Below are 20,746 nucleotides of genomic sequence, written 5' to 3'. Positions count from 1 at the left end.
ATATTATGACTTTATTTTAATATTTATCTCCCCACCTCCCTCCCTCCCTCCCTTTTCCTTTTGCCTAGTTCACAAGCCACTGACTTCCTCTGCTCCTGCTCTGTTGGGAGATGCAGCTCCCCTCTGCCTGCTGGGTGCCCCCCCCCCACTTTGCTTCACGGAGTGGCCAGGGTCCAAATTCGGACCTTTTGCCTGGAAGAGTTCGGAGTCTGCTGTGTTGCTCTCAGACCAGGCTTCCGATTTCACCGGAAGTCAGAAGGATGGATTTCCATCTCTTAAACCAGGAGCCCTAATCCCTGCTCCGTCCATTGGCACCAGGCGGCGGCATACTGGCCACTGGGCCACACAAACACGCCAAGCCCCATTCCTGAGATTCAGGCAGGACACAGAACTGCTGCCCCGCCCCCAGTCCATGGAAAATACCTTTCTCCATGGAACCTGTTCCTATTTCTGCCCAAAAGGTTGGGGATTGTGTCCTAAAGCATCTGTTCCATTGCCCCTTTTGGTTGGGGGGGGGGGGAGGAGTCACGCAACAATGGCTGGTGAAGGTCCATGTCACCACAGCGTCTCCTGTTTCCCAAAGGGAAGTTGAAGGCTTGATCCTCTGGACAGCTCAGCATCCTCCCCAGCACAGCTGCAGGGCATTGAAATGGGGCGGTTTGGGGGCTGCTCCGGTGGTCCCAGCACCCCTGCTGCGCCTCTTGGAAAGCTTGCCACTGAATTGGATGACTTGACAGGACTAACGCCAGGACTGTGTTGCTAGGGTGGACTGTGTTGGAATCCTGAAGTTGAGGAACGCAGATGTCGAGGCCCGAATAGGCATTGCTGGTTCTAAGAAGAAAAGCACTCGAGCCAGGCTGGTTTTCCGTGTCAACATCCCCCGGAAAGATGGTTCGGTCCTAACGCTGCAGACGCCGTCCTCGCCCGTCCTGTGCAGTAAGTGGCCTCGTCGGACTGTGAGGCAGGGACCCTCCTGCCAATCTACAGGGGATTCAGCTTTACAAAAACAAAACTTAAGAGACTCTGCGTAAAAAGAGACATTTTAGTGACGTGAAGAATAAAATGGGGACAAGCTGGATATTGCATCAGGCCCTCGGCTCATAAGGTCAGCGGCTGGCCCTGAGTTCCCAGGCAAGGGGACTGGGCTGCACTTTCCCCTGCAAAAGGGAGAAGGAGTCTGACTTTTTGGATCTGACCTTTGCTTAAGCTTCTCGTATGGGCTGTTCGGGGCCTTGGGGTCCCAGCTGATTGTGCCTGTTTCCAGTGACATCTCCTCCTTTTCTCTCCCTTGGTGCAGCTCAGCCTGCGGGCGTGCCCGAGATCCTGAAGAAAAGCCTGCACAGCTGTTCAGTGAAAGGAGAGGAGGAGGTCTTTCTGATTGGGAAGAACTTTCTGAAGGGAACCAAAGTGATCTTCCAAGAGAACCTCTCGGGTGGGTGGCAAAGTGCATGTGCCGAGGCTGGGCCAGTGGAGCTCCGGGGGGGGGGGGGACTGGCAGGGGCAGAGGGCAGCTGGCCAGGGCCTCTGCATAACAACTCCCCTGCCTTGCCTTCCAACAGATGAAAGCTCCTGGAAAGCCGAGGCAGAAATTGACATGGAGCTCTTTCACCAGGTACTCTTGAGAATATTAATTCAGGCATTATTATGAAAACAGTCCCATTTTATTATATGTTTTGAAAGTGAGCTTCAGATAGGCACGCAGATACATTTTATTCCTGTGCTTAAGGAGAAGCAGAGATTTTCAAATCTTGCAGTAAATCTGTGTTCAGACCAAAAATCTAAGATCCAAATTAAAATTATTTTATAACCCCTGTTTTCTGCCTCAGGAAGGCCAGCGATGTCTCTAGCAAGAGCCCTTAGACTTTTCAAAGTGCTTTACAGCCCTTCCTAAGCAGTTTGCAGAATCTGCATATTACCCCCAACCATCCAGGTCCTCGTTTGCTGACCTCGGAAGGCTGAGTCAACCTCGTGCCTGTCAGAATCGAACTCCTGGCAATGGGCAGGACAGCCTGCAATACTGCATTCTCACCACTGGGCCACTGCAGCTCCTGGAGCCTATTCTAAGGGGAGCAACACAGCTGTGAAGCTATGTTGGAACATCATCCATAGCTAAATGAAATCCCCTTCGCTTCTGCGGTGGGAGACAGGGATTGGATGGCTCTGTGGTGCTCCCAGAAACAGCTGCTAGACCATGAGTAGATCTCTTGAGTCCAAAGGACAAGGCTTCAGAGAGGGAGCGGCCAGGATTTGGACTCTGGCGGAAGTTTTGCTCCGCTTGGAAAGTCAGATTCCTGTTCAGAGTTCGTGTGATTGATTGTCAATGTGCTGTTTGCCTGAAAACAAGACCCTGCCTTACATTTTCTTTGAACCCTGAAATAAGTGCTTGGCCTTCAAAAAAGCCTGATTGGGCTTATTATCGGGGGAGGTCTTATTTTGGGGAAAACACGGTACTTACTTGCTTTTAAGAGCTCAGTAGTGGAAACTGAGTTAAAAGAAACTCGGTTTCCGCCTTTCCACCTGTTGTTCCCCCTTCCATAAATTTTAGCAGGGGTAGGGAAGGTTTGCCTATTTGCCGATGACTCTAAAGTGTGCAATAGGGTTGATATTCCTGGAGGCGTCTGTAATATGGTAAATGATTTAGCTTTACTAGATAAATGGTCAAAGCAATGGAAACTGCAGTTTAATGTTTCCAAATGTAAAATAATGCACTTGGGGAAAAGGAATCCTCAATCTGAGTATTGTATTGGCAGTTCTGTGTTAGCAAATACTTCAAAAGAAAAGGATTTAGGGGTAGTAATTTCTGACAGTCTCAAAATGGGTGAACAGTGCAGTCAGGCAGTAGGGAAAGCAAGTAGGATGCTTGGCTGCATAGCTAGAGGTATAACAAGCAGGAAGAGGGAGATTATGATCCCGCTATATAGAATGCTGGTGAGACCACATTTGGAATACTGTGTTCAGTTCTGGAGACCTCACCTACAAAAGATATTGACAAAATTGAACGGGTCCAAAGACGGGCTACAAGAATGGTGGAAGGTCTTAAGCATAAAACGTATCAGGAAAGACTTCATGAACTCCATCTGTAGAGTCTGGAGGACAGAAGGAAAAGGGGGGGGACATGATCGAAACATTTAAATATATTAAAGGGTTAAATAAGGTCCAGGAGGGAAGTGTTTTTAATAGGAAAGTGAACACAAGAACAAGGGGACACAATCTGAAGTTAGTTGGGGGAAAGATCAAAAGCAACATGAGAAAATATTATTTTACTGAAAGAGTAGTAGATCCTTGGAACAAACTTCCAGCAGACGTGGTAGATAAATCCACAGTAACTGAATTTAAACATGCCTGGGATAAACATATCTCCATCCTAAGATAAAATACAGAAAATAGTATAAGGGCAGACTAGATGGACCATGAGGTCTTTTTCTGCCGTCAGACTTCTATGTTTCTATCTATGTTTCTAAGTCGCCAGCAGGGTTTTTGTTTGTATGTCAGATTCCCGAAATGAAGGAGAGCTAAGAACAGGAACAGCTGGCCCTTACTGAGGTCAAGTGTCACAGGCTGGAGGCCATTAATATCTTGCCTTTTCCCCCCCTTTCAGAACCATCTAATTGTGAAAGTGCCACCTTATCATGACCAGCAAATAACTGCACCTGTTTCTGTTGGGATTTTTGTCATGACCAATGCTGGGAGATCACACGACATACAACAGTTTACATACACTCCAGATACATGTATGTAAAAAGCACAGTATTTGCAAAGTGTGGGTGGGGTCTTGGTCAAAATTTGCACCGCTAGGCCAGGGCACAGGGATCCGTGGCCTGGGGGAATCCTGGGTCGTGCAACTACCACAGGGTTCAGGGAGCTGTGCTGAAGGTTTCGGTTCTTGAAATGTGGACCCTGGTGCTTTTTGTGGATCTGAAAAAGTGGGAAGCTTGACTTATAATTCCCCTGCTTCCATCTCTCCTCAGCCGCTCAGACTCTGGATGTGAATGTGAAGCAGGAACTGTCCAGCCCAACCCAGCCCTGTCCCTTTGAGGAGGGAGCCAAAGGTAATTAGTCCTCCACCACAACTTTCCTTATCCCCTTAGCCAAAAAGGTCGTAAGGCTGCTGAGTCCGTCACATTGAAAAAGGGCCATCACCATCGAGTGACTTTAGGGCTACAGGTGTTTTCTCTTAAGATGGGTTGTTCCAGCCAACTTCCAGGGCTGCACTACAAAGCCTTGTGGGCCTCTAACATTCTTAACTCTGGAGAATTATTTTTACTGTGGTGAGATGTAAATGCAATAAACAAGCAAGCCAGAGGTCACCTAGCCTGACACGTGGCTGTGTTTGTGCTGTATGCCGCCCTTCTCCGAAGACTCATGGGTGACATGGGTGTTTGTGTGTGTAGCAGCCATTTGGGTGGACATTGGCCTTCAGAGGTGCCTTTTGCTCGGGCACAGCCAGGACCGGCCAGAAAGTTCATCCGCTCTTCTCTGCATTAGCTGCCGTGTTTTTGAGTTTCATCTTAAGGATTTTGTCCTTTGTCTCCGGCAGCAAACTCCGGTGGCCGCACGCTGGACCAAGTCAACCTTCTCCCCAGTGCCTTGGTAACTCCTCTCAGGCCAAATAGTAATGTCAAGAATGAAGAGGCTGCTCCAATGGAACTGGTGGCCGAGAAAATGTCTCTTCCTGCCTTTAATGTAAGTAGCATTTAAAAAATTATTCTGGACGTATGTCTTTTATTAACAAAAAGAAGGGAACGATAAAGATTTTATTCAGGACCTTTGTTTGACATCAAATGTAGTTTGATATCTAATGTGGCAGCTTTGGTAGGACTGCAAATATTTCTTTCACTTTTTTCAATAGATAGAAGGAGTTTAACTGAAATGAAAATACTTTTCTCCCTATATTCCTACCATATTTTTCAGAGTATAAGACACACTTTTTTACCTCCTCCCCCAAAATAAGTTGAAAACCTGGGTATGTTTTATGCACTGAATTTAGCCCCACCCTGCCTGCCACCCTTGGGCCTCTGCCTCCCAGCAATTGGCCTCCTTGCAGCAAGCAGGGCGGAGCCTGATTGGCAAAAGCGCAAGTGTTTATCGGCCTCCTCCCGACCTCGACCTATAGCTGATTCAGCCCAGGCAGGACGTGTGCTGGACCTGGGAGTGGAGCCACCTGCAAGGAACCAAATTGCTGTGAGGGGGACTGCTGGCAATGTTGGACTGTCAATCACTATAGATGTCTATAGAATGTTCAAATTATTAGGCTTGTTTTTTATTATTGTTCTAGACAACAAAATGAGGACGCTTTTTAAAATAAACGCTTGATCTGAAGAGGCCGAGTTCTATTGTATCTTCTTTTAAATAGCAGAGAATAGTGCCGGAAAGCCACATCAGTTTTAAAGATCTGAAAAAGTATAATCCGAAAAGTAACAGTGTCCTGTTTCAGTATTAAAATAAGGCAGCTGAGTTAAACTCTGACAGTCATGTTTGGAGTAGATCTATTTAAATAATTGGGAGGAGTAAGTGTGACTACGTTTAAGGAAACTTTCTGGGATTAACATGCTGCCATAATGTCCATTTCTCCAATTCTTTGCTATTTCTGTGGGTCAGGCCCACAGGAACAGTGTGTAGGTTGCCTGTGCTGTTGTCTCTTTGCTGGGAGGCAGGGGGCTTTTTTCCCTCTCCAAAAAGTAAGATGCGTCTTATACTCTGAAAAAATATGGTAAGGAAGGGAAAGATGTGACAACACAATAATGTACCACAATTTTAAAATTGAAGTGACATTAAAAAACCTCACATATTAACAGTCTTGCTCAACTAAAGAACTGTCGGCAATCTTAGCAAAACCACCTGGGGGGAACAAAGCTTTGTCTTCTGACTGTAGTTTTAACACATTATTATAATCTATTCTGATAAAACAATACAGTAATACCTCGTCTTACGAACCTAATTGGTTCCGGGTGGAGGTTCGTAAGGCGAAATGTTCGTAACACGAAACAATGTTTCCCATAGGAAACAAGGTAAAAGCGATTAATGCGTGCAGGGGGGGGGGGGAATTGCAAAATGGTGCTCCGCTGGGTGCCGCCGCCCGGCTGTCACCTTTTAAAACAGCCGGGGGGCTTCTCGGCATTTTCCCAAACCTGAACTTTTCGGGTTCGGGAGGCCGCTGAGCAGCGCTGCCGCCCGGCTGTCACCTTCTGAAACAGCTGGGGGGCTTCTCGGCGTTCTCCTGAACGCTGAACCTGTAAGTTCGGCAAAAGTTTGGGTTCGGGTTCTGGAGGCCATGGAGAAGCGCCCGGCTGTTTCAGAAGGTTACAGCTGAGTGGCGGTGCCTGGCAGAGTGTCGTTTTTGCAATCGGCAGCGGTGTTTTCGGCTGATCTGGAGGCTGAAACGGAGGTGGGGAATCCCAATAGGGAATCCCATGGGCGGAGCTTTGACGTCACGAAGACGTTCTTCCTGCAGGCCACGTTTCTTCTGAAACAGCCAGGCGCTTCTCGGCGGCCTCCGGAACCTGAACCTGAACTTTTGCCGAACTTCCGGGCTCGGTGTTCGGGAGAACGCCAAGAAGCCCCCCGGCTGTTTCAGAAGGTGACAGCTGGGCAGCAGCACTTCTCGGCGGCCTGCCGAACCTGAAAAGTTTGGGTTCAGGTTCGGGAGAACGCCGAGAAGCCCCCCGGCTGTTTTAAAAGGTGACAGCCGGGCGGTGGCGCCCAGCAGAGCGCCATTTTGCAATCTGTGGTGGGTTCGTAAGTCGAAAAAAGTTCGTATGAAGAGGCAAAAAATTTCCAAACCCCTGGTTCGTATCTCGAAATGTTCGTATCACGAGGTACCACTTTCTTCTACTTGGTGGTGTTCATAACATTGCAAATGAATGGTGTAAGGAATGGATTTCTAAAAATTGGGGGTGAAATCAGTAGCAAGTATATAGTGTAGAATTCAGGACAGTTTTATTTCTCTCCCTGAGTGATCGTCAGGCAGTGAACATCCTCAACCTCACCGCTGCGTCTGCCTCTTTCTCTCCAGACAGCCAGCACCATCGGGCCGTCTCAAGCAACTTTGGAGACCACGATGTCCAGCATCTTGGGGAACGGCCCTTTCTCCTCCTCTGCTCCCCATTTAGCCCCAGAGATGGAAGAGCAGCCCCTGCAGCCCAAGTATCCCGCTGAGAGCCGGCCTGCCCTCCAGGCTCCGGACCTGGTGCAGCCCGGCAGCTTCCCAGCCGCCTCTGCTCCGAGCCAGCTGCAGAACAGCGACGCCCTCCTGCAGCAGAGCCCGCAGTTCCCCTTGAGGGAGCCTCCCTCCAGAGAGGCCTTGCAGCCGGACGGCAGCACCGCCATGGCTTTGTCCCAGCAGCCTCCTCCCCTCCAGGAGTCCAGCCAGGCCCTGCAGCAGCAGCAGCAGCAGCAGCTCCCCCCCTCGAGCCTGTTCTCCTCGGCCGGCGGGGTCAGCCAGCTCCAGAGCACCATCCAGCAGCTGCAGGCAGGGAGTTTCCAGTCCAGCCCTGGTGGCCCTGGTGGTGGTGGCAACAGCAGCAGAAACCTCGACCTGGTCCAGCAGGTGCTGGAAGCCCAACAGCAGCTCTCCTCGGTCCTCTTCTCCGGCTCCGAGAGTGAGGACGTTCAAGAGCAGCTCAACGCAGAGATCTTCCAGCAGGTCAGCCAAATCCAGAATGGAGTCAACCAGGGCATGTTCTCTTCACCAGACCCCGTCCACTCACGGGCGGAAGACCTTCTCCCCGGCCGGACCGAGGCCTTGCACCTGGAGACTTCGCTGGCTGGCCAGCAGCAGGCCCAGGCGATGGAGACCTCTGCCACGATGGTGATGGACATGCAGCAAGGCCTTTGCCAGGCCCCCAGCCACATGCCCTCCGACTTGTTCGCCTCCTCTTCCTCCTCCTCCTCCTCCTCCACTGGAAATGGGAGCATCCAGCAGTCCCCAGCGTACCCGCCCCCTCCCCATTTGATGGGCGGCCTGTCAGCCAGCGAAGACCTGCCAATGCAGTGCGAGCTCTTCTCCCCCACCAGCGTCTCCAGCAACGAGGCCGGCACTCCGGGGGGGGCGCAGCAGGAGCAGCAGCGGGAGTGTGTGGCCCCCGGAGGCCCCGCCATGTTCCCTGCTCCGGGCTCTGTGGAAGGCAAGGAAGCCTCGGGACCGGCTGAGCAGATGCCGAGCACCGTGTTCCAGGCCATGGTCCAGCTGCAGCACGGCGGGGAGAGCCGCGCCCAGGTGGCCCTGTTCCCTTCCTCGGAGGACATGATGGCTGCCGTCCAGGGCCCCGGGGCCCAGCAGCCGAGCGGGGGGCTCTTCCAGCAGGGCGGAGAGGTGCTCTCCCTCCAGGCAGGCAGTTTCTTGCCCCCGGCAGCCCACTCCCAGCCTCAGCTGTTCCACTCCCAGAGCCCCCTTGGGGACCCCCAGAGCCTTGCCCAGGAGACCCCCGGCTCTCTCTTCCACGGCCAGAGGGCGGCCTCTTCCTCTGAGCAGCTGCAGCAGCCCATGTTCCACTCCCAGGGGAGCCTCGGAGTCGTGGCGGACCAGCAGGCGGGCGGCCTGTTTCTCTCCCAGGGTGCGCTGGGCTCCTCCGTGGCGCCAGAGGAGCCGATGCCGTTCTTCGCCACCCCGAGCTCTCTCTCTCCCTTGCAAGGCCCGGCCAGAACGGAGCAGCAGCCCCCCTTCCAGCAGCCGCAGCAGCAGACCCACCTCCAGGGCCCCCTGCTCGCCCAGGAGCAGCACCAGGGCCTCTTCCAGGCCCAGGTCACCCTCGGCCCCCTCCCTCCCTCCGGAGTGCCTCCCGGCCCACAGGGGCCCCTTTTCCAGGCTCAGCAGCACCCCCTGGTGGCTCTCCAGAACAGTGCCTCCGCCCAAGAGCACCAGCAGCACCAGCAAAGCCTGCAGTTCAGCAGCCAGAATGCCCTGGGCTCCATGGCCTCCCAGAAGCCAGCGCTGCTCTTCAGCCCCAGCCCCAGCGCCAGGAGCGGCCAGGAGCAGCAGCAGCAGCAGAGCCAGGCTCTCTTCCACCCCGCAGAGGGGTCACGAGCAGTTCCAGGGTCAGAGTTCGGGCTCCAGCCAGGCCGAGCCCCCCCAGCAGCCCCCGGGCCTATTCCACGGCTCCCCCCAGGTGCAGCTGGTCCAGGGGTCCCCGGGCGCCCAGGAGCAGCCGGTCACCCTCTTCCTCTCCTCGGCTTCCCTCTCGGCCCTGCGGAGCAACATGGGCCAGCAGGAGCTGCAGCAGCCCCCCCTCTACCCTCCCTCCTCCTCCTCCTCCTCCCAGGGCAGCTTGCCAAACCTCCAGGACGGCCCCTCGCCCGCCCAGCAGCAGCAGCAGGCAGCCTCCTTGTTCCACGCAGCCTCTGCTGGGGGTGCCCTGAGCCAGCTGCAGAACCCCTCCGCCTCGTCCCCACAGACCGCCGGGATGTTCCTCTTTGGCATCCAAGACCGTAAGTCTGAGGGGGGGGGAGAGCAGCGGTTTCCCCTGGCCGGCCGGCCTCTAAGCTTGGCCTTGCGCTTTAGCTACCCGGGCTGTGAAAGCAGAGACCCGGCCTTGATTCAAAGCAAAAAGGGGTTTTATGGGCATTGTAACTACGTGGGTTGAAAGTCACGGTTCTGTTTAGTTCTCGCTCTGCTCTGGGTGATGCTTGCAAGACCATGTTGGCCTTCAGCCCTGATCCAGATGTGAGGTTGGAACCTTGTTTCTTCAGCAGGTTGTGGGCAGCTCTTAACATCTGGGCCGGGTTCCGTGTCCGAGCAGATGATGACCCTCAGCCAGGGGCAGAACGAGGCCCAGCCGTCCGTCACAGCGCTCCTGTCCCAGCAAATGTCCGAGAGTCCTCAGATTTCTTCTGCAATGGCCACCAACCAGAACATGAAGAAGATTGATGACTTGCTGGTGTCCCTGCAGAACCGGGGGAGCGACGCCATGGCTGGCTCCTTCTAACAAGCGAAGTAAGCCAGGACCTTCCCTTCAGCTGCAGGAGAAGGGCTGAATGAAGGCAACTGGAGGGCGGGTGGCATTCTCTGCGCAGCGGCTGTTTGCCTGGGGAGGGGGGGAGGGGGGGGTCAATGGTGGCCTTGGGAGCCGATTGAGCACAGGCCCTGGTTTTGGGGTTCTCTGGAAGGAAAGGCGGGGTCTTGCTTAGAAAGCTCTGGGTGGTGGGGAGTGTCTCGGTCATTACAGCTAGGACAGCACCAATTTAACCTTATGGGGCCCCAGCCCCGAGTGGAAGGGATCTGTCATTGATTCCACCAGCCCCGTCCTTTACATTGCTGCCCCCTTCAAAGCCACGGCATAACCTCCTCCTTCAGAGAAGCAATGATTGCCACTTGGGTCCGGGCTCCTGGAAGGACCGTCTGACCCCAGGGGGAGTGGCCTTCCCGGCCGTTGCGCCCACCCTCTGGGACGCCTCGCCTCCCGCCAACCCTCCTGATTTTGGGCAAGGGCCTAAAGAGACCTGGAGGGGCTTCAGTGTTGGGGTGGTTAATAGACTAACAAGAGCCCCCACCCCCTTCTCGCCCCTCCCCACCTTAGAGCTATCCGGATTTTTTATAGTATTATATTTATATTTCATTAGGTTTAGTATAAGTACAAGTGCCCTGGAGTGCCTTCCGTCCCCTGTCCTGTTGCTCTCCTATACCTCCTATCCCTTTCTTCTATTCCTCTATCTCTTCTTCTATTCTTTCATTGATATATTTTACTATGAGTATCTCCTCTATAACCTTCATCATGTATTTTACTATGTGTATATGGATATTTGCCCACCAAAACCCTCATTGTGTATTGGACAAAATAAATAAATAAATAAAATAATTTTATCTGCTCATATGGTTGGCCACTCAGAGTTGCCTTGGGGTAAGATGGGCAGCTAATCAATTATAGAAACAAATGGAGGAGCCTGGCCTGCTTAGCGGCCTGAAGAGCCCGGAAGATCCCGACTCCAAACTGTAGGGAGCCGATCCCACAGCTTTGCTCCCCCAGCTCCAAAGAATCCCAGGCCACTTGTCACAGGGGGGCAGGCTGTGTCCAGCTGGCACCAGAGCCGGAGCAGACGGAAGCAGCTCTGGTGCGGCTGCAGGAGTCTGTGAAGGCCGTGAGCCTAGAGGGGGGTGGAGGGGCCCTTGAGAGAGTGCTGGGCTAGGCCCCCTTTTGATCCGGAGGGAGGCTTTTGCGGAGTGCCCTTTCGTGGAGAACCCCCTCTGGCTGAAGGCTGCTGAGCACACGGGGAGGAGGGCGAGTCTTTGTGTTGTCCATAAGTGTCTCTCTGTTTTCTTCCAGACATTCAGAAACCCTGCACTGGACAGAGGCCATTCTCTCTGGTGACTCTGGAGTTTAGTGTCTTCTCTGTTGAAAGACGGCCGAAAGCAACACCTTCCTGCTCGCTTTGGAAGACGACCGCTCTGGAAGTTCTGCTGAAGGTGGGGGGGCGGGGGGCAGAGCCACGCTTTGCGTTGTCCAGGCATGGCTTGGACTGTGATCCCCACCCCCAGGTCTGGAAGGGAGGCTGAGTCCGGCTGCCACCTGTCAGCACAAGGCAAGGACATTGGGCGCTGCCCCTCCCGGTCTTTTTCTAGCTTTCACGAGTCTCTGGGTACATTTCCTGTGTCCTCAGTCATTTGACGGTTCCCCACGGTTTGTGGCCAGATATGGGAATGGTCTCCGTGGACAAATGCTGCTCGAGTGGCATGGCACACATCTTCTGTGCATATGCTGTGAGTCCCACCCCGTGTCAGGTGGGGAAATGTGCATGTCTGGATTGGGCCCTGAAGCAGCCACAGCCGCCCCCATCCAAGTGGTGGGGGAGCCCCCGGGGAGGGGGAGAGCTGGGGGGGGTGTCGCCTCGGATGGGGCCGGGCGCAAGCGACCTCAGTGCCCTGCGGTTCTCCCTTCTCAGAAGGAGGCGGCTGCTGGCCGAAGGGCTCTTTCCGGAGTTTGCTTCGCTCCAATGGTGGCCGACTCTTAAAGCTTCTCGTTGGAGGCCCCCACCCTCCTGTTTAAATATCCCGAGGACCAGGAGTCCAGGAAACGAAATCGCTGGTGGTGAGTGGAAGGCAGGAAGAGTAGAGCTTGGGTTGCTTGGACACCGTTGCCACGGCTGGGAGGTGGAGGCTCCGTGCTGGGGACACAGGGCCTTCTCTGAGCTCCCTTTTGAAGCCACGGGCGGGGAGCGGCATCGCGGGAAAGGCCCCGGCGGCCCAGGCTGCGTGGTCCTGGCCTGCAGGCCTCCTTCGTGTCCATCACGGCCTGGGGCGATCGGCCACTCCAGGCTGACCTCGGGGGCTGCTCTGAGTCCGCCCCGGCCCTCCTGCGTCTTCTGGGTTGGGACGAGGGTCACTCGACGTCTCCCTCATGTGCCTGGCTGTGGCGGCGTCTTTCGCACGCTGTGCCGGCCCGTTTCCCCTGCCCGTGGTCCGTGTGTCCGGTCCCAAGACGTGTGGGCTGCGTTTTCAGTCGTACAGGCTCTTTTGCCGATATGAAGGGAACTTTCCAGAAAGAGACCCACTCGAGGTCCTTTAATTTTGAATACGGTTTTCAGTCGTTCAAGTTTTGGATGGTTTATATCTAATGTGTGTTTCATTTTTTGGAAAGCTCTATTTTGTATTTAGTAAATGATAAACTATTTTGCTATTTGTACTAGAGGAGTACATTGGCGTGTGTATATCTGTCTGTGTGTATGTGTGTATGTGTATATATGTATATGTATATATATATATATATATAATATTTTTGCTGATTATATATATATATTTATATAAATTACACACACATATGTTCACACACATATATTCTTCTTGCCACAGGTTTTTGTGGCACGCGTGTGAGTTCATAGTCTCTTCTCCCACCACGTGGTGTCTGTTTATGGGGGAGAGGGGAGGGGTCTGTCAAATCTTCATGGAGTGTTTCTGTGACCTTTGTGGGGCAGGGCTTCCTTCTTGGTCTGGCCATTCGGTCGGTGCTGGCTGGCCGTGGAGGCAGCTCCCTGCCCGAGGGAGGAAGGGTCTCCTGCGGGGGGGGGGGGGGGGGAGGGGGGGGAACTTGGCAGGGGAGTCCCTTGGGGTGGCTTCTTAAAAGCTGGGATTTGATTCCGCTTTTATTCTCTGTTAATGTCTAACATTTTTGTTGGCTTTTTAATTTATAACACTAACACCCTCTGCTGCCTTCCCTTTTTTGAGCCCAATTCTGATGCTGAGAAAGAGCTCTGCACGTGTGGAGGGAATTACGGGGAGGCAGAGGGGAGGGGGCAGAAGTCCCGGAGCCCGTGAGCTTTTTCGGGGGGTGGGGGACGTGTCACAGCCTGAGACCAGCTCCTTGTTAAGAGGCCTCCTGAGGGTCCCCTCTGAAGGGGGGTGGGTGAGCTGCTTGGGACCAATGCTGAGGCACCCGGGACCAACCCTTCCTGGAACCGAGGTTCTGCCCCGATCCCCTTGCCCCCCCTCGGTGACATCAGCATCACTGTTGGTGCAAAATGGTGAAACTGATCGTTGGTTGGTTGGTTTTTATTTTTCCTTTAGGTCAATATTTAAATGTGCAACGTTTTGGATATGTGATTTGGTTACCAAATGTATCTTTTTGGAGCAAAGGGGCTGCTCAGTCGCTGGCCGAGGCTGGTCCTACACCTGTGCCCCTGCTCTCTGTGGGCCAGCCCTGCCCCTGGCCGCTTCCGCACAAAGGCAGCATTCATTCCCCACCTGGCTGCTTCCAGGCAGAAGGACCGCGAGGGACACTGAGGAATGAGAAGGCTGGCGGGGAAGAAGGGTCCGTCTTCTCTTGGGGGGGGGGGGAGGCAGCCCTTCCCTGCCTGCTACGTCGGGCTCCCTAGCTAAAGCAGGGATTGTGGCACTCATTGGTAAAACTAGGTGAGGCTTCGTGGTTACAAGCCCCAGGAAGAAGATTACCATTTAAAAGAAAGTGCAGTCTTTTAAAAGGCAGTGCGTCCCCTTCGTTAAAGTTTATATTAAGAGTTTCCCCATACAGGCCGCCCTTGGCTCACATCCTTCCGTTTAGCACTGAGAAAAGTGATTTGCAAGCGGTCCTCACACCGGCCAGGGTCACATGGTCAACATTCCAGCCCTGGCCACCGGCTCAAGATCTCCCCAGCCCACTTGTGAGTTGAACAAGAATGTGATTGGCTTGACAAGCATGGCAGAAAAGGTGGTAAAATCGGGTGTGATTCCATTGACAATTGCCACTCTTAGCCATGGAAATTCTGGTCTCAGTTGTGGTCCTACCTGTAGAATAAAAGGCAAATTGAAAGAAAAAAGAAAGTGCAAGAAAGGGAGAAAAAATAATTTAATTACTTTTCTTTGCAACAATAATAATCTCTCCTTAGATATATATCACAAAATGTATAATTTCTCAGTCCCTTGTTTAGTCCACTCCTGGCTTGATCTTCAAACCCATAAAGCATCGTTTCATTTATTCTTTCAGCAAAAAGTCCAGAAGGTCTCCAGTCATTCGGAAAAAGGCGTTTTTTTCTATGACTAAATACTGTAGAGTCAGGTTTGCCATTTCTGCTAATCCCATTTACCTTCCACTGCATGTATTTGTGCCTGGGGTAATCTTGCTGCAATTACCATCTATAGGCTCAGTCTGCCCTGTGTTTCTCCTAATTCATTCTCCATGAGGCTGACTGAAGAGAGCCCCGATTTCTTTGAAATAGGGATCTTTTAAGATCCTTTGCATTGTTGCGTGAATTTGTATCCAAAGTTTTATTGGCTTTGTCACAAGTCAATTTTATTTATTAGACTCGGGGCGGCTCACAATAACAATAAAACAGTATACAATAAACAAATCTAATATTTTAAAAATATCTAAAAACCCCATTATTTTAAAAAACATACAACACAAGCATACCATACATAACACTATATCACTTTATCAATGCATGATAAATTAGCCTCTCGTGTTTTTAACATTTTTAACACTACTTTGAAATACTTTTATATTTTTGGATAACTTTCCTGGTCTCTTATACCAATAATCAATCATTTTATTTTTAAAAAACCCCTTAGATTTATAACAATGTAAATTTAACACCAATTGTATAGTCTGGAGGACAGAAGGGAAAGGGGGGACATGATCGAAGCATTTAAATACGTTAAAGGGTTAAATAAGGTCCAGGAGGGAAGTGTTTTTAATAGGAAAGTGAGCACGAGAACACGGGGGCAAAATCTGAGGTGAGCTGGGGGAAAGATCAGAAGCAACGTGAGAAAATATTATTTGACTGAAAGAGTAGTAGATCCTTGGAACAAACTCCCAGCAGACGTGGTTGGTAAATCCACAGTGACTGAATGTAAACATGCCTGGGATAAACATATATCCATCCTAAGATAAAATACGGGAAGTAGTATAAGGGCAGACGAGATGGACCAGGGGGTCTTTTTCTGCCCTCAATCTTCTAGGTTTCTAATAACCCAGATTTTCTCCCGATACTGATCTCCAAGTTATATCCAAAATTAACAGACTATTTTGTCAACTTGTTCGTTTTCTGTTTCAAATCTTAAGAAAAGTTTATACATTTTTCCTCTATTATCCCAAAGGTGTTTTCTTCAAGAGGTAACTGGACCCCACAAAGTCTGACCTGGATGACCGAGAATCTCCATAGATTTTCCCTATTACATATTCTTGTAAGGTTATGCTACAATAAAAGCCCACAGCAAACAAGCGTCAGATTATGACCATATATATTTTCTCATCAAGAACCATCATTTCATGCAGATATGAAGTCAAGCAACCCTAATGCTCCCTACCTTTTCCCTCATGCAGAATTTTGAATTTAACCCTTGATTGCTTGCCACACAAATCTAAATAAAATTATTTGCTGCTGGTTTTTAAGAAAACATTTTTCAAAACCAGGATTATTTGATTCTAGTTAGTCTGCAGAGAAGGGCGGCATAGAAATCCAACCAAATAAATAAATAAAATAATAATGATGTATTCTCACAAAGATTCTTCAAAGCTGTGTGAATTACAACTTCTTTCTTAGTTAAATCTTCCATAATTTCATTTCATAACTTGATTATGTTACTATCCTGAAATAACACAGAATTTGTATTAGACCCAGTGATATCTAACTAGAAAGCCATTGAGATTTCTGGCTAGGAACCTGGAGCTTGTGAATTCTAGTTCCAGCTTAGTCTAAAGCCCACTCCTCGGTGACTTGGGGCTGGTCATTCCCCCTCAGGAGCAGGAGAAACCTTTCCCCCCAGTCTGAAACCCCCACCCCCAAGAGTCAGTCACAGGTGGGAGTGGCCCCCAGCCTTTGCAAGCACCAGGTTCTTTTTCAGCTAGACTTCTGCCTGCCTCCCTTCCCCTCTGCCATAAATGCAGCAGCCCCCTCCGTGGGAAAGCCAAAGGCTTGGTGAATGCAGGAGAGCCCTCCCCCCCTGTGCCCTGGCTTCCCCAGAGCGCCAGTCACCTTGCCAGGGAAGCCGCCTGGATGCTGGGAAACGGAGCCTTCTTCTGGTGGCCCCCTACTTCCCTTCCTCTTACTTACTTCCTGCTTTCCTTTGGGCAGGGCAGAGATCAAGCAGCCACTGAGCAGCCCCTCCCAGACCCTGCAATGTGAATGTAGCCTGATTTGGCCCATTGTGCATTTGTGTATCCCTGGCTTGTGTCGGTGGGTTTCTCAGAGCACTGATAACCAATTTTCCATGTATTCTATTGGAGGGGCAGGGGTGGGGTGGGGTGGGGGACTTCGTTTGCATTTGTTTTTTTAGCTCTTCTGTGATAACTTGTTGGATATTAAAGAGATATTTTGCTTCAATTTGTATACTTGCAACTATATTTCTGTACACAGCTGCAGTCCAGAATAAAACTTTGAAAGTTTTCATTTCATGGTGTGTGACCGTTGTGCTGTTGTGTCCAACCCCTCCCGTTTAAGAGCATCCGTTCCCTGAGTTTCACAGGGGGCCTGGCTCTCACGCTCAGGCAGAGGCTCCGGGCAGGGCGGCATGGGGACACTTCCCCCCCTGGTCAAGCCTTGGGAGAAGTGCAGATTTCTCTCTGGGCAAAGTGGGGCGGGGGAGGGAGACCCTTCTGCGGGGACAAAGTCTAGGAGGCTCCATGACCTCCTGAACGTGGCCTGCGTTGGCCTTTCGACGTGGCAGCTGCCAACCAAGATGGAGCCTCTTGTTCTGCTTTATGGAGTGCAGGCTGCCAAGTGCTCGTGGTAATAGAAATGGAACTGCCCCGAGAGGCGTTTTGGACACCGAGGTTTTAGTCGTGGTCACTACGCCCATGCAGAGTTATCTCACCACTGCATTGCAGTTGTGCCCGTGTCTTCTGGCCATTTCTAAAACAACCCACAGTCACTTTTTCCCAGTGCCGTTGTAACTTTGAACAGTCACTAAATGGACTGTTATAAACCGAGGACCAGCTCGAGGTAGCTACTGTGGACCACACAATATTTTTTCACAGTCTGGCAAATTAACCACAGAACATTGACACAACCTCCATCCGTATTCTGGGCTTTTATTTCACTAAATGGTTACAGACAGACAGAGGAGGGGCAGTGAAGACAGGTTAGGTCTCAGCAGCTGGACTTGGGATTCAGCAAGCAGGCCCCCACAGCACCCCCCTAACTCTGCAAGGAGGAGGAGAGGCCCCCGAGTGTTGGGCAACGCCAGCAGGCAATCGAAGCCCCCAACCCCTCCACCCAGGGAAAGGACAGAACTGGCTGGGGAGCCGTCTGACGTCCCCTGAGCTGGGTCCCGGGGCCCCTCCCCTGCACCTGCTGAGTCCTAGGGTGGGGGATGGGGCTCATGGCTCCCCAAGGGGGGCAGTTACTTCTCCGGGGCTTTGAGCTGGCTGTCGGGCGGGAATGGCTTCCCCAGGTGCTGGCCAACGGTCAGCCCGTACTTCTCCCTTTCCTGCTCTTCCCGGACGTCGGTCTTCAGCACAAAGCCCTGGGCCAGCTCCAGCCCAAAGAGGCCGCTTGGGGCGAAGCGGAGGGGCTTCTCTTCCCAGATGGCGGCCAGTCTCCGTTTCCAGCCCTCCAGGATTTCGCACCGGACATCCTCCGGCGTGTGCTGGCCGATGCCGAAAGCAATGTGGGGAGCCAAAACCTGGAAGCCGCAGTAATGAAGGGTGCCGCTCTGCATGGGGGAGAACCAGAAGGGCCACCCTGGCGTTGGCTCTTGCAGCCCCCCCCCCGTGCCCCCCAAGCCCTTACCACGCCCACACAAGGCCCCCGTGGCTTCAGAGTCATTTCACTATAAGCAGAAATCCCGACAGAAATGGACTCAACCACCGGCGGCATAACTGGCACACGGTGCCTATCTTTGCCCGCTTGCCCCCTCCCCACCGAAATTCTCTTCGCTCTTGCGGGGCTGCCCAGAGTGCGGAAGGAGTTGGTGGCCTGTAAGTATAATAAATAAGGAGCCCCTCCCTCCCGGGACTCTCCTGGCCTTTGGAAAGGAGGAGCCCCCCTCCCCCCAGGGTCCTCTGGGCCTCCCCCGCCCTCACCTGGATCGGCCAGAGCAGGACGTTAATGTCCCCGTTGATGCCCACGGGGGTGTACATGGAGCCCACCCCGCCGGTGGTGAAGGAGAGCAGCGCCTTCTTCTTCTGCAGGCAAACACAGCACCGTCGGACTCCTCCTGCCCCCCCCCCGCGGCTCTCCTGGTCCAAACCCTGGACACAGGAGGGGGTGTTCTGCCCTGTCCTCCCCCCCAGCAACCGTGGGCGCCGAGGCTCCGGCCAGCAGGAGGGGCGCTTCGGGGGCGTGGGCGCATGTCCGCCCGCCCCCCCCCCCGCCCCGGTGCCCCGCCCCCCCCCGTCTGGCCCCAGCCCCCCCGCCGCCTACCTGGAAGGGCCCACGGTCGTAGAGGGCGCCGGGCGAGTAGGCGAAGCCCTGCACGAGGATGCGCTCGAACCAGCCCTTCAGGATGGCGGGGGGGCCCGCACCACTGCAGCGGGAACTGCAAGGCAAGCAGAGTCCGGCTCAGCGGCCACCCGACAGCGCCCACGGAGCCTCGGCCGGGAGACGCGCGGCGCCCACCTGGAAGACGACGAGGTCGGCGGCCGCCAGCTTCTCCGTCTCGGCCACGATGTCGCTGCGGAGGCGGCCTTCCTTCCAGGCCAGCCCGGCCTCCTCGGCGTAGCGGAGGTGGCGCGGGTCGGCGGGGTCGCCTGCGGGGGCCGAGCGGCGGTTACCGGGGCGCCGCTGGAAGGGGCGGGCAGGGGAGGGGGCGGGGTGGGGGCGTCGTCGTTACCGGCGAAGTCCGCGCGCGACAGGACCGGGTCGAAGCGCTGCGCGTAGAGGTCCGAGACGGCCACGCTCCAGCCACCGCGCTCCAGCGCCTCCACGGCCGCCCGCTGCAAGGCGTGGTTGAAGGAGCCCCGCTCCTGGTGGGCCAGCACCACCAGTGCCCGTCGCGCTGCCGGCAGAGGAAGAGCGGCAGGAGGGAGCCGCCGCCCGCAGCCGCCCGGCGGCGCTGTCTGGGCGGCGGGGCGGCGGGGGACCCGGCGGGGCAGAGACTTACCAGCCATGGCAGGGGGGGGGGCGCGGGACGAGCGAGCGAGTGAGCCCCTGCTGGGACGCCCCTTCGCCAGCCCCGGCCCTCCGCTCAGCTGCCCCGAGGGCGGCCCTCTTCCCGGACGCCTTTCCCGAGGACGGCAGGAGCCGCGGAGCCCGGGACCGGCAGCTCGAATGCCGCTGCCAAAGGGCCTCTGCCGCCGGCTGCTTCCCGAGCTCGGTGTCCTTCCACAGGGGCGGCTGCGATGGAAGGAGCAGCGGGGCCATTAAGAGGCAGCAGAAGCGACTCCCCGGGGCCCTTGGACCGCAGGCCCCGCTGGCAACTGTGCCGGTCTCCACAACAGGAGAAGCCAGGCCCCCCAGAGGGACAGGCGGCTTCCTGCCAGCTGCAGGATGGTCCTGCCCCCCCCCCCCCACAAGCCAGTGAACCCCTGAAACCTCCCACCCGGGTCAGAGTCCTCTGGGGCCAGACTTCCATAGAGGAGGCTCTTCCATCTAGATGTCCATCGGTTCTTCCTCACTGCAGGTACAGCACCAGGCAGGAAACTCTGCCCCACTTGTCTGGTGAGGGTGGGTCCTTGGAAAGGAGCCAAAGGAAGATGGAGTGGCCCCCACAAAGGCCTACTATTTTGCTGCGGATTCTGGTGGGCTCTGTGGCCTGGGCTCACCCAAGACCCCAGTCAGAAGCAAAGCAAGGGGTAAAATTTTGGTTTTTGCACTGGAGGGGTTGCAGAGTTAAAAGGCCAGCGTGCCAACCCAGGCAACTGGGCATTAGTGGGTTCCAAAACGGCCTTCCAGGTTCTGTACATTAAACCACCTGTGGCTGCTGAAATACAGCAAGCTTGCAGAAGATTCTTTGCCACAGGACCCACTGCTGGAAGACGTGGTTTTAATTCCTTTCTTCAGTTTGCAAGTGATCTTTCAAGGGACAAAATCAAACTACAGTATGTGGGACAAACAAATCTGCTGAGATTCCCAGAAGGATTGTTTCATCACACGCCTAGAGCCAGAACCCCGGAGGGAGGGTGCCAATGTTAGGAAGGCCAAGATGCACATTTGATACACAAATCACACTTTAGTCTTGAACCGAAGCATGTCGGAGCATCTTGGAAGAAAAGCAATACAAACCTAAGCCAAGGGGGCACAGTGGTTAGAGCGCAGTTCTACACCTGACAGTGCTACATCTAGAGTGCAGGCTACCTCTGGTCACCAGCTGCCAGCAGTTTGGCAGATCGAATCTCCTCAGGCTCAAGGTTGGCTCAGCCTTCCGTCCGTCTGAGGTGGGTCAAAT

General features: G+C 53.7%; 2 protein-coding genes across 2 annotated transcripts in view; one reads left to right on the top strand and one right to left on the bottom strand.

Annotated features, from left to right (window-relative positions):
- NFAT5 (nuclear factor of activated T cells 5) overlaps positions 1 to 12,605 on the top strand; it is a 37,015-nt gene extending 24,410 nt beyond the window's left edge. The window contains 10 exon segments of the mRNA XM_070761716.1: positions 764 to 936; positions 1,298 to 1,432; positions 1,560 to 1,612; positions 3,599 to 3,731; positions 3,969 to 4,049; positions 4,538 to 4,683; positions 7,013 to 9,003; positions 9,005 to 9,423; positions 9,688 to 9,928; positions 11,256 to 12,605. Of these exon segments, the coding sequence (XP_070617817.1) occupies positions 764 to 936; positions 1,298 to 1,432; positions 1,560 to 1,612; positions 3,599 to 3,731; positions 3,969 to 4,049; positions 4,538 to 4,683; positions 7,013 to 9,003; positions 9,005 to 9,423; positions 9,688 to 9,920 (3,364 nt within the window). The 3' untranslated portion in view covers positions 9,921 to 9,928; positions 11,256 to 12,605.
- A 4,820-nt stretch (positions 12,606 to 17,425) lies between these two features.
- NQO1 (NAD(P)H quinone dehydrogenase 1) lies at positions 17,426 to 19,469 on the bottom strand. Its single transcript, XM_070761619.1, is given in 6 exon segments — positions 17,426 to 18,073; positions 18,444 to 18,545; positions 18,784 to 18,882; positions 18,884 to 18,898; positions 18,979 to 19,109; positions 19,193 to 19,469. Coding segments are annotated over 6 exon segments (936 nt in total). The 3' UTR covers positions 17,426 to 17,761.
- Positions 19,470 to 20,746: the final 1,277 nt, after the last annotated feature.

This window comes from Erythrolamprus reginae, chromosome 9 (assembly GCF_031021105.1).
Source record: "Erythrolamprus reginae isolate rEryReg1 chromosome 9, rEryReg1.hap1, whole genome shotgun sequence".
In the NCBI taxonomy this organism is placed as follows: Eukaryota; Metazoa; Chordata; class Lepidosauria; order Squamata; family Dipsadidae; genus Erythrolamprus; species Erythrolamprus reginae.
The sequence above is the reverse complement of the archived record's forward strand: the minus strand, read 5'-3'. Positions and strand labels throughout refer to the sequence as shown.